General features: G+C 33.0%; 2 protein-coding genes across 3 annotated transcripts; one reads left to right on the top strand and one right to left on the bottom strand.

Annotated features, from left to right (window-relative positions):
- Positions 1 to 427: 427 nt before the first annotated feature.
- Positions 428 to 3,122, top strand: LOC111908444 (vacuolar protein sorting-associated protein 25). Its single transcript, XM_023904271.3, has 7 exons — positions 428 to 585; positions 804 to 892; positions 1,268 to 1,407; positions 1,818 to 1,871; positions 2,272 to 2,360; positions 2,436 to 2,511; positions 2,906 to 3,122. Exons 2-7 carry the CDS (start codon positions 834 to 836, stop codon positions 3,025 to 3,027), a joined length of 540 nt encoding a protein of 179 aa, XP_023760039.1. The 5' UTR covers positions 428 to 585; positions 804 to 833; the 3' UTR covers positions 3,028 to 3,122.
- Positions 3,123 to 5,830: 2,708 nt separating this feature from the next.
- On the bottom strand, positions 5,831 to 10,988 carry LOC111908443 (ABC transporter B family member 25, mitochondrial). Of its 2 annotated transcripts, none has more exons than XM_023904269.3 (19): positions 10,485 to 10,988; positions 10,018 to 10,239; positions 9,735 to 9,921; positions 9,516 to 9,621; positions 9,331 to 9,433; positions 9,137 to 9,244; positions 8,949 to 9,032; positions 8,786 to 8,846; positions 8,560 to 8,705; positions 8,355 to 8,471; positions 8,124 to 8,209; positions 7,958 to 8,046; positions 7,750 to 7,805; positions 7,062 to 7,142; positions 6,839 to 6,904; positions 6,649 to 6,741; positions 6,484 to 6,548; positions 6,268 to 6,403; positions 5,831 to 6,163 (listed from the first exon to the last, which is right to left on the bottom strand). In XM_023904269.3, exons 1-19 carry the CDS (start codon positions 10,776 to 10,778, stop codon positions 6,023 to 6,025), a joined length of 2,241 nt encoding a protein of 746 aa, XP_023760037.1. In that variant the 5' UTR covers positions 10,779 to 10,988; the 3' UTR covers positions 5,831 to 6,022. The 2 variants fall into 2 exon arrangements, with proteins under 2 accessions (XP_023760037.1, XP_023760038.1); XM_023904270.3 differs by having other exon boundaries at positions 10,018 to 10,236; positions 10,485 to 10,987.
- Positions 10,989 to 11,804: the final 816 nt, after the last annotated feature.

Below are 11,804 nucleotides of genomic sequence, written 5' to 3'. Positions count from 1 at the left end.
ACGAAACTCGCCTGATCGAAGCTATCAACCTTGGTAATCAGTTTAGGGTTCTTGATCCTCAGTCAATGAGGAGGGAAATTGTATTGACTCACGGTTTTTAAGGACTATAAATGTGAATTAGGCTCGATATTATCCGTATGGCGATGCATACATACGAACTCTCCTTTATTAATATAAAATAAGGGGCATAAATAGGGAATGACCAAAATACTCCTGATTTGACTAGTCAAACATAACTTAACAGAGGTAAATAGACGGAAGTTAACCCATTGGACCAAATATGCAAGAAAATGAAAACTTTGGACTTGTGGCGCTAGCCAAAACTTTTTTAGACCAAAACGACAATTTTGTATAAACCACATTAACATTTGTGCAGTTTTGTCTTTAAACTAATTTGTGAAAGTTCATTACTTTTACGCAAAACTATACATAGGTCACCTGATATAACCAGTATCTCCAACACACAAACAGCTTTTCTACTTGGGAAATTAGGTCAAACCGATTCGTCTAGACATATAATTGATCATCCTGTTGCAACAGAACGCTCACAGTAACGCAATTTGTGATTGCTCGCCTAAAGCTATCGTAAGATCCTAACATTTCCTCTCTTACACTCCTTACGACTTCTGTTGCTTTTGGTGGTGAAATTGAGATTTGTACTTTAAGGCACTATGAGTCATGATTGTGATTTCGATTGCGAAGTTAGAGTTTAAGGGATTATATGACTTATGTACCACTTAGAAATCGGACTTGTTTTTCTCAATTCTAAATAACAGCAAGCATCATATTTGATTTTTCTGCAGGATTACGAAGTTAATTCTGAGTGCAAGACGATGCAGACACTTGGCGATCATAAGTTGCCCCACTTCTTTAATTATCCGCCCTACTTTACGTAATGACTTACTTTTTTTCCAAGCTACGTTTATTGTTAAATTCACTCTAGCCATCTATATGGAGAATTATAAATCGCCTACTGTTCCTGTATTGTTATTTTAGAAAATATGTGCATTTTGAAGGTAGAAATAGTCAAAGATCTTTCAAAGACAAGTAGAACTATTATGCGTGAAATCCCAAATTGGATATTGAAAACGCTACACTACAAATGATAAGATAACTGTTTATCGTAAAAAAATTATAAGTGTTTATTGCCTTCTTGAAGTTAATGGTATCCAGTAACTAGGTTTGAGCATTTTCTTGAGAATCCCTATTGACATGGTTTGGTCTCTGTTTGGGATCAGTTTTGGATTTACATTGCATCTTTTATCAGGTTGCAGCCTGTGAGAGAAACAAGAGAGAAGCAAATACAACTATGGAAGGAACTTATTCTTGATTATTGTCGAACACAAAAGATATTTATAATTGGATTGGAAGAAGACTTTCCCCTGTTCTCCAACCCTGCAATTGAAAGTAAGCACTCCCTTCTTTTACTTGTTCAAATAGTCCTTGGAGGCATATTTGACTTTCCATACAATTGTACTTTGTTTTATGTTCCAAATAAATTGTTGTTCCATGGCTCATTTTTGCACACTGTGGACTATAGTGTTTGTGTGTGTATTTTTTTTTTTTGGTATTATGTGTTCTCTTATTTGTGATTAGTATTGATGATTCTTATATATGACAAGTTGTCAAAATGTCATTGATGACTTCCTTAAAACCAAGGAAAAACCAAGCTTCATTGTCTTCAATGTGGTAGTCTTAAACAAGATATCAACGTGATTCTTGAAATGATTTCACAAAATTACTAAAATTAGATGAAATTATTTATGATTGATTTATTCAACTGTAGTGGTGGATAAGTTTTGAATGTGGTAGTGCAGGGTCTCTGAATCATGAAGCAAGAGAAGCTTTCCTGTCAGCCATAGTCTTGGATGGTTCGTGTCCATTTTACTTTCTTGATTTTCTTTATCCCTTTTTTTTAGGATTCCTAGTCACACATATTCAACAATAGGCTTATTTATTTTTTATTTTTTAATTATAAATATAATCTGTAAAACTAGTTAGGAATTTAGGTTGTGTTTGTTACACGGGACAACAATGGATTGGACAAGCTTTCTAGGGCTATTTTCAATGACGGGGATGAGAAGGGCATTTATGTCTTTTGCACATATGTTAGATTGAGAGTGAATCCTTGCCCCACCTTTTTTGGGTGACACAAACTATCACCATTTTTGTCTCATTGACACCGGTCTCAGACTATACAGTCTGAGGCATGCTAAACACAGTACCACCTGTTCTGTCATGTCATGTCCTGACTGTTTGAAATGATAACAGGACGTGCAGAATGGATGGACAAGAGTCATAGGCAATGTCTTATCTTGTGGCATCGTATAAAAGACTGGGCTGACCTCATCATACGCTTTGTATGTACTATGCTATTCTTTTCATTTATCAAAGTAAGTGGATGTTTTTTTTTTAAATGATTATCGATTTATTAGGTTAAGGAGAATGGATTAGAGGACAGTGTAATGACAATTGAGGAAATACGTTCAGGGATCGAGTCACGTGGAACAGGTAATTTCTCTGACCATTTATTTTTGCAAAAAATAATTGAAGACTATCTTACATCTTTGGTCCCTAATTATTGCTGATTTTTTCAACTTTGGTTCCAAAAAACTTTCTCTTGCAATTTTGGTCCTTATTTGAGATCCTTGTAACATTTTTGTTCTTGTTTCCAAGTAGAGTAACTATATTATTGGGACAAAATTGGCAAAAAAAAACTAGCTATAGTCATTTCAGTTGGAACAGCGACCAAGGACCTTAAATATGGACGAAAATTGCATGATAAAACTTTTTGGGACCAAAATTGCAAAAACCGGCTACATCTAGGGACAAAAAATGTAAATTTACTCGGATTAAAAAAAATGAATCGAATCAATGGTTCTAAAACAATTAGAAAGTATCTCAGATATCCATGGAATGGACCGAACTGTTCTAGTGAGGGCACTTAAACTTCTGGAAAACAAAGGAAAACTTGCAATCTTCAAGGGAACTTCAACAGATGATGAGGGCGTAAAATTTTCTGTTTGATTTGTACTTCAATCATTACATTTCTTTTTGCAACACTTATTATATGCTGGATTGGATCATCTTTGTGATGGAAAAAAGATGACACAGTTATTATATTTTGTTTTTTATAATGAGGCAAATTGTAGGAAATAGCCACATGTTTTACTCTCTTTATCAATATAGGCAATGTACTTTATTTTTTACCCTTATTAGCAATATACTTAACATTTATTTACACATTTCTGTGATACATAAAAAATGAAGTACATTGCTCATATTGTATTTTTAGGGATGTAAGTGTGTTGTTATCATGGGTAAAAAAATATCAAGTACTTTGATGTTATAGGTAATAAATAAAGTAGGCTGAGCAATTAGGTTATTATTATGGGTAAAGAAATAAAAATACATTGCTTTTGCTTTTATACATTAAATTTCTTAGTAGCGAGAGGAAAGTAGGTTGCTATTCCACATAATTTGCCTTTTATAATGGTAGAGAAGTTGGGTTTATTTTAGTGGACAAAATGAAAATTGAGCCGCTGTTTACCAAATGAAACGGGTGTTGGGGAGGGTGGGGCCATATTGCCATAATAGCAAGTTGAGCTTGTGATAGATTGCATGTTTTGCATAAAGTTTTTGCAGAGGCCTTTGGATAATAGTAAGCGTCTAAAAAACTTAATGTTCAGATTTTCAAGCAATAAAAAGTTATCAAATATCTTGAATTCCAGTCTCAATTCTATATTTGTCACAATCTCTCTCTCTCTCTCTCTCTTTCTCGGTCTCATGTCACATATCTAACTTTTCTTATCTTTGCTTTTATAAAACATATAGAATAAATGGTGGTAGTATATAACTATAATATCGGGGAATAATATTTAAAGTAACCAATAAAGCATTCATCTTTAGCATAAAACTGACATTCCTATTGCCGTCTTGCAAAAATACCTTCACCCCCGCTTTTAGCATAAATTTTGAATCAAATTCCAATTTACATAAAACCATTCAACTTGCAACAACTTGTCTCCCATCTCCATAAATCCATTATAGGGAGTACTCATTGCATTGATAGTTGTACTATGAATTTATAATAGACCCTGAATATTCATTTTCTATTTCTCTTTTAATTATTTGCTTATAATTGTGGATGGAGAGTATTTTGAATTTTGATGCATAACTTGATAATGGACCCAAAATTTGCACTAAAGTTGACAAAAGCAATTCCTTTAAGACCAGGCTTGAAAGAATCTACAAGCTGCAAAGCCAATATCTCACAAGTTATTTTGAATTATAAGCTTCTATTTATATAACTAGTATAAAATGCTAAAGATTCAGATCATGACATTATATTCTACTTTAAGTGAGGAAGCAAGTGTATCTAATAAGTACATCACATTTGAATCTAACTTTTATGTACCCTTGCCAAAATCTTTATTATCCTTATTGAGATCAGATCAATAAACAATTATCATCTTCCCTTTGATCTTGAGACCCATCAAATCCGATCGATAAAGCATAAAAACATGAGCTTTAATTGGAATGTTCCACCTTGATGATGATGATGATGAGAGAGAGCACGATTAGTTTTGAATGAGAGCAAAATAAAGCAAAGCAAAGAAACACATTTAGCACAAGAAACCGAGACTGTTCTTTTTGTTGCATGGGAAACAGAGCTTGGAATGCTAAAGTGAGATCTTCAAAGCGCATAAAGTATATGTTTTTTATAAGTTTGTCTAATTTTTTTAATGCTTTTTCACTATTCTTCTTTCCGACTAGCCAAACACAAGGCCTATTTAGTGTTTTGCTGCTCATGTCTCTCTTTTCTTACTAACTAAGCAAAAGTAATAATACCAAAATACCCTTCATATTGCCACATGGGTATGCTGATGTGGCAAGATATATATGATGGAGTTGGAGACAATGGTTAATGGTTTGGTCTTTCATTAGTAGACAAAAGCAAAGAGGAAGGAAAAAGATGCCTAGCTTCTCAAGGGTACTGTTCAATTTTCCTTTATTCATCCTAGTCAGATTCTTTTACTTTCTTTATTCTGCTTATAGATTGAAGGCTTATGATTGGAATAAATCTGGAACTTCTTCTATGCCACGTGGGTCCTACACCTCATTTATTCTATATATAAATCCTTGTATTAGATGTACACATGTAAGACTAAGCTATCAGTCTTACTTGTTTCCTTCTTGTTTTAAAAGGAAACACACTCTCTCTCTCTCTTACCACTTATCTCGTTTACATATGAGCTATGATTCTTGGTAGTCATAAACTATTCATATTTCTTACCTTAATTGGGATATTAGCTGTTGAACCGTATACGGTTTCTGGCATCAGAAGTGTAGGGATTGAACTAAGATTCATGAAACAAGACCATGGAATAGTGATGAATCATCGCATGCTTAAGGCAGTAATCGACATGGATGATCTTAAAAGAAATCCATCATCTGAGGAAGCTGTAAACAAGAAATTCAGTCGTTGTCAATCAAGCAAAAGAACAGTTAGGAAAGGGTCAGACCCCATCCACAATCGAGCTTGATGTTTCGAAGACAACTTAGGGAAGAGATTAATTATATGAAGATGGAAGAAGTTGAAAACAAAAGGTCATGTGAATCTATAAATGTTTGTTTTATGATGTTTTACTACTTAGCATTGTGCATAATCAGTTTTTATTAATTTATTTTCTTTTTTGGAATTAAGAGAAGTGCTTGCGTTTTGATGTTGAGAGTTTTAAATACACAAAGGTATTATCTAACATTTCCTTCAACTGTAATGCAATCTTAACTAAAAGTTATAAACACTTACACTCGTTATGTGGCTTAGTTGAAACAAATTGGATGGATATATTGTAAAACTGAAGAAGATTTACACAATGTATCACACAACCATCAACATTAACACAAGAAAAACTATACAAGTAGCTGAAAAATGATTTGACTAGGTATGCTTTTTGTTTTCTAAATAAACAAAAATCCATCAACATGAAGAAGAATAATAATAATTTAAGCTTGTAATCTAATTTGATGGGATAGCTGCATCAAGAGCATCAACTGTGTTGTTTTGCTGTGACCAGAGTTGTGAATATCTACCACCATTTGACAACAGAGCTTCATGAGCACCCTGCTCCACCACCCTCCCGTTCTCCAGCACAATAATCTGAATCAAATAAATATTAATTTATTTATTTACTGATAACATAAGAAAATGTTTTTTTTTTTCTTTTTGAATTAAAAAATAAGAAGAAGGGGAGGGGGGGTTGCCTGGTCGCACTGCATTGCAGTTGTAAGCCTATGAGCAACAAAGACTGCTGTTCGGTTATTGGCAAGTGACCTCAATGCTGTCAGTATCTCTGCCTCTGTTGTGCTATCCAGAGCACTTGTTGCTTCATCACACAGCCTGTGTCAATCAAATGTTACAGTAATAATAATAATAATAAAATCATTTGCAATTACAGTTGAAAAGGGATGGAGACTTACAAAATAGGAGGAGCTTTCAGGAAGGCACGAGCCAGAGCCACTCTTTGTTTCTCACCCCCACTAAGCTGTTAACAATTAAGAATATGAAAAACAAACACATTATTTATGTTCATGTTGTGTATTTTAAGTTATCCACTCATCATCATAGTTTAATATGGTTGTTACCTTGAGACCACGTTCACCAACTAGAGTGGAGTATTTTTGGGGGAAGTTCATAATAGTGTCATGAATTGCTGCTTTTCGAGCAGCATCATACACCTGCATTAACCATCAAGTCAATTAAATTGGTTAGTCAAAAATCAAAATGACTAATACTATTAAGTCAGAAAGGAAGGCAAGGCAATAAGTTAAGCACCTCTTCAGGTGTAGCTGAAAGACGACCATAATGGATGTTGTGAAAAATTGTATCGTTGAATAATACCTGTGCTCAAAGAAACAAAGGCATGGGTGATTCAATCATGCTAAGCTCACTTAAAGACTTAAACACAAATGTAAATAACTTAACAACTCAAAACTTGAATAAATAAGTCAAAAAAAAAAAAAAAAAAGGTGTGTGATGTGATCTTTCTTGAACTTACCGTATCCTGCGGGACCACACCAATATATTTTCTAAGGCTTTCGAGCGTAACTTTTCGTACATCTTGACCATCTACTCTCACCTGTCATAATATATATAGGAAAGTCTTATACTTTCAGATATTATATACCTAGTAAGTAGTAAGTTAGGTGTGACTAAATCCTTTGACAAAGGATTGGAATTATTTATTCCATTGAATGAAGAAAAAAAAAAACTCTATGCATGATGGAATGGAATAGACCACTTTGAAGAAATGTGATCCCTTATTTGTTAATTTTCACTCTTTTTTTTATGGAATGGAATAAAAAACTGCAACAATACACAATTTCTTATTCAAGTAATTTTTAATAGAACAAGTCTTTTCTGTAAAAATAATTAGAAAGTATATTTTTTATTATAATTTCATTTTTTTTAATGTTAATTTGGTATTTTTGTAAGTAAAAAATAAAAATAAAATAATGTATATAGTAGAGTTAAAAATTATATATTGTATTTGGCACAAAATATGAAATATATTCCAGTTCCTACAGACAAACCAAACATCACATCATCATGGAATGTAACAACTCATTCCCATTACCATCATCCCATGAATCAATAAAAGCATAAAACCATAAAATAACATAAACATAAACTGGGGTGGATTGTAAGATTGACATTTGCATGAAGAATAATAAATAATCAGTTACCGTGCCAGAATTGGTGTCAAAGAACCTGAATATCATCCTAAGGACAGTTGATTTACCTGCACATTAAATATATATAAGAAACGTGACTTGATGCAAAAAAAATCAATATGTATGATTTTGAAGCCTGATTGTACTACGATCTCTAAATACATGTAATTCTTTAAAAAAAAAAAAAAAGGAGCAGATCGGATAAGATGAGAAAGTTTACCACTGCCACTAGTTCCAACAATAGCCACACTTTTCCCAGATGGAACCACAAAAGATATCCCATCAAGAATCTTTCTTTCTGGTAGATAACTAAAATAACCACACCAGACCACATATCAGCAACTTAAATCCAAAAATAATTACCTTTTATCAATCATTCTTATTACCTGAAATGAACATCTTCAAATTCAATGCTACCTCCTCCCAACTTTAAAGGCTTTGCATCATCTGCATTTCCCACTTCCGCCTTCTCCTGTACATTCAAAACAAAAAATCTTCTTTACTGACATATTTATCAAATAGGTTCCGATTTATATGAAATATAGGAAAAGTACATTGCTGTTTCTTGCATATATAAAATAACAATAAAACACTTAAAGCTATGGAAATGGAAGTACCTCAAGCAGCTGAAACATGGATTTCATGTCAACAAGACTCTGCACGGTTTCACGATACACACTTCCAAGGAAATTGAGAGGAAGAGAGAGTTGGAATAAGAGCCCATTCACCATAACCTGTGCATAATCTCAATCCATAGTTTATAACACCACTTGCATAAATTATATTTGTCAGAATTAAATGAGACTCAAAAATGTATAATACCAGATCACCAACAGTCATTTGACCATTCAATATGCCATTTGAAGTCAACACCATAGCAGCTGAAAGAGCAGTACTGAATACTAAACTTTGACCAAAGTTTAAAATAGCAAGACTACGTTGTGTCTTCAAGGCAGCATCTTCATACCCTGAGGTAAACATTATAAAACTTAATTTTTTTACCCTTTTCACATAAATAAATTTGTGTGAGGAAAGAAAAACTACTTACTCTTTAAATACTTATCATACTCATCAGCTTCAAACTGCTCATTGTTGAAATACTTCACAGTCTAAACGAGAAAAAGAAAAAGTTGTAAGATAAAGGACAAATAATGAAAGTTAAAATGTGATCTTACATATTAATATATTATACTTGCACAAGTACTCCTCACCTCATAATTTATAAGAGAATCGATTGCCCTTGTGCTTGCATCATTGTCAGCTTTGTTCATAATCTTCCTGAATTTAGTCCTCCACTAGAAAATTAAAATATAGAAAAGTTCACATAAGTGACATATTCTTCTCTCAACTTTCTTTAAAACTTAAAAGGCAATTTCATATTAAAAAAAAAAGGGCATACTTGTGTTATAGTCAAAGTGAAGGCAACGTATGCAGCAACAGACAAAGATGTAATCAATGCAAACACTGATCCAAATTTGTACGCGAGAATACCTCCTACCATCACAATCTGAAAACACATGTTAGAGTATTTTCACCATTTTAACAATCTTCTATAGTGATTAAATCATTATTACATAGATAAAGAAAGGTTACCTCTAATACTGTTGGAACAACATTGAATACCATGGCTGAAAGGATGAAATTAATAGCTCGACTACCACGATCAATAATTCGATTTAATGCCCCAGTTTCTCGACTGCAAACAAAAATATCAATAAGAAACAAATCCACTAATAGGATTTTAAAATAATGTTACATATATGGTTTTTATAATATACCTTAGATGATATCGTAGATCAAGTTCATGCAAATGTGCAAATACTTTCCTTGAAACTGATCTAATGGTCCGAAGTGCCACCTTTGAAAACACTGCAGTTCTCAATTCTGGAGCAAAACATAGCAACATACATTCATAGTTTGTTTTATTATTAGATATAATTTTTTAGATATATATAAATGTGAAGACAAGCATAAGCAATTACTTCATAGTGAAGTACCGTTGAAAGCAGAAGCCCCTGTTCTTGCTATACCATAACCAATCAAAACAGCTGCAGGACTCACGAAAACAGCTAAAGCTGTTGGATTAGAAGCTGCAAACTCTGCAATTGAAGTAGGATTCCCTGTTGCTGTTGTTAACCAATCAACAGCTAGCTTGAACAAGAATGGAACTTGAACATTCATTACCTGAAACAAAATGGGTATGGGTCAAAAAAAAGGTAAACTTTTGGGTCGGGTCAATAGGGGATGGATTGACCCGCCAGCAGGGCCCTGAACACTCACCTTGGCACCAACCAAGAAACCTAACGCAGTGAGTACTCGCAGCTTGAACTCCAAGTTATCTTTCATCCACAAGATTTTTGCAAGTGTACTAAGAATCTTGGTGTTACTAATTTCATCCCCTTTTGTAACAAGATTCTTTTCATCATCTTCCTTTTTCTGCTTTGTTCCTTGTTCTCCGCTTGATGTTGTTAATGAAGCAACCCCATTTGACACTGAACCCTGCTAATTACAATTATGTAAATTAGTAGCAAATTAAAACATGACTCACTTTGTAACATAAAAGTGCAACTTTCTTTTGCATAAATAAGTGTTTTATCTCAATATTAATCATCAGAAAACTAATTTAACTACAAAAAAGCTATGATACATTCGATTTTCATCAAACGCCATGACCAACCAACATTTTAATAACCTCCTGCCCAAGAAATTCTTGATAATCAATATCAAACGTAAACGCACAAACTTACAGGTTTTTTCGGGGGAATAGAGGAGAAATCCGAGACAAACGCAGTTAATTGTCTGAAAAAGCGCGTAGAGTTCCTTGAACCACCCCATGAATTTGGCGGTTGGATGGCAAGCTGTCTGACTAAAACACGATTACTGAAACTCTGTGAACCACTGATGAAAGTTTGTGGGAGGAGTGAACGAGAAATGCTACTACTACTACAGCTGTGGCTCGAACCCATCATCATCTTGTTGGTTGTAGTCCGAAGAATGAGTTCACGAGCCCTAATGCACCTTGTGGCCATCGTTGATTGCATATATGTTCAATTTAATGGAGCTGGCATTGGATTGAAAAGTCGTTGACTACGATGTGAACACGTCGTTGGATTAAAAAAATGGGTAGAACCCTAAATGGGTGTAGGAAAAGAGTTGTCAGCAAATTGAATTCGTGGCGGCGAGATCACCGGCGGGGACTTCAAAGGGTTTGTTTGAAGTATGCAATATTCAATCCGTTGAAGAAATGGACAAACTGAAATTGCTAAAAGGTAAAATTAAAATGAAAGGAGACCGTAATTTCGAGCATTTTGATTTTGATCAAATAATACTAAAAGCAGTTATTTTGAAAATATATAATATATTTAAATAATATGTTTGGTATTTTATTTATCAGATCTTATGCATAATTAAAAAAGAAAACTAAATTCTTGTTTGGTTCGCAAATGTTGAATTACAATTGAAATTGAAAAATGAATTTTCAAAAATTAGAATTCGTCTTATATCCTATTTGGTTGGCATGAAATAAAATTGAAATTAATTTCATATTCTATTTGATTCTAAGAATTAGAATTAAAATCCATGAAAAAATTATTTTTTTTTTGTTTATTTTGCTTAATTTTATTTTCTTTTTTAACTTATATATAAATATACATTATATAAATTATAAAAATAATAATATTTTATTTAATTAATTGAGTGTCCTTGTCAATATAATGCAAAAATAATGCAAAAACCTTCATAACTTAAAATCATTTCAATTCACGTCCTAATAATGTTATCCAAAAAGAATAACTTAAAAGATATCACCTTCTTCACTACATATCATAATATTGTTACAGAAAGAAAAGAAAAAAAAATAAAAGCATAACGTAAAATCTATAGTTACATCCCAATCGAAGACACAAAAACAAAAAAATTACAAATCCAAAATATCAAATCAACATCCTAATTGATAATATTACCCTTCCAAAATATATTTTACCAAAACCTCTCTGTCATCTTCTTCAATTTCCAAAAAAAAAAAACATTAATGAGATCACTTCTTATCTTGGTCAAAGCTTTGAATT

Source organism: Lactuca sativa, chromosome 9, assembly GCF_002870075.4.
Source record: "Lactuca sativa cultivar Salinas chromosome 9, Lsat_Salinas_v11, whole genome shotgun sequence".
Lineage (NCBI taxonomy): Eukaryota > Viridiplantae > Streptophyta > Magnoliopsida > Asterales > Asteraceae > Lactuca > Lactuca sativa.
Note: the sequence above shows the minus strand (reverse complement) of the source record. Positions and strands in the feature narration are given on the sequence as shown.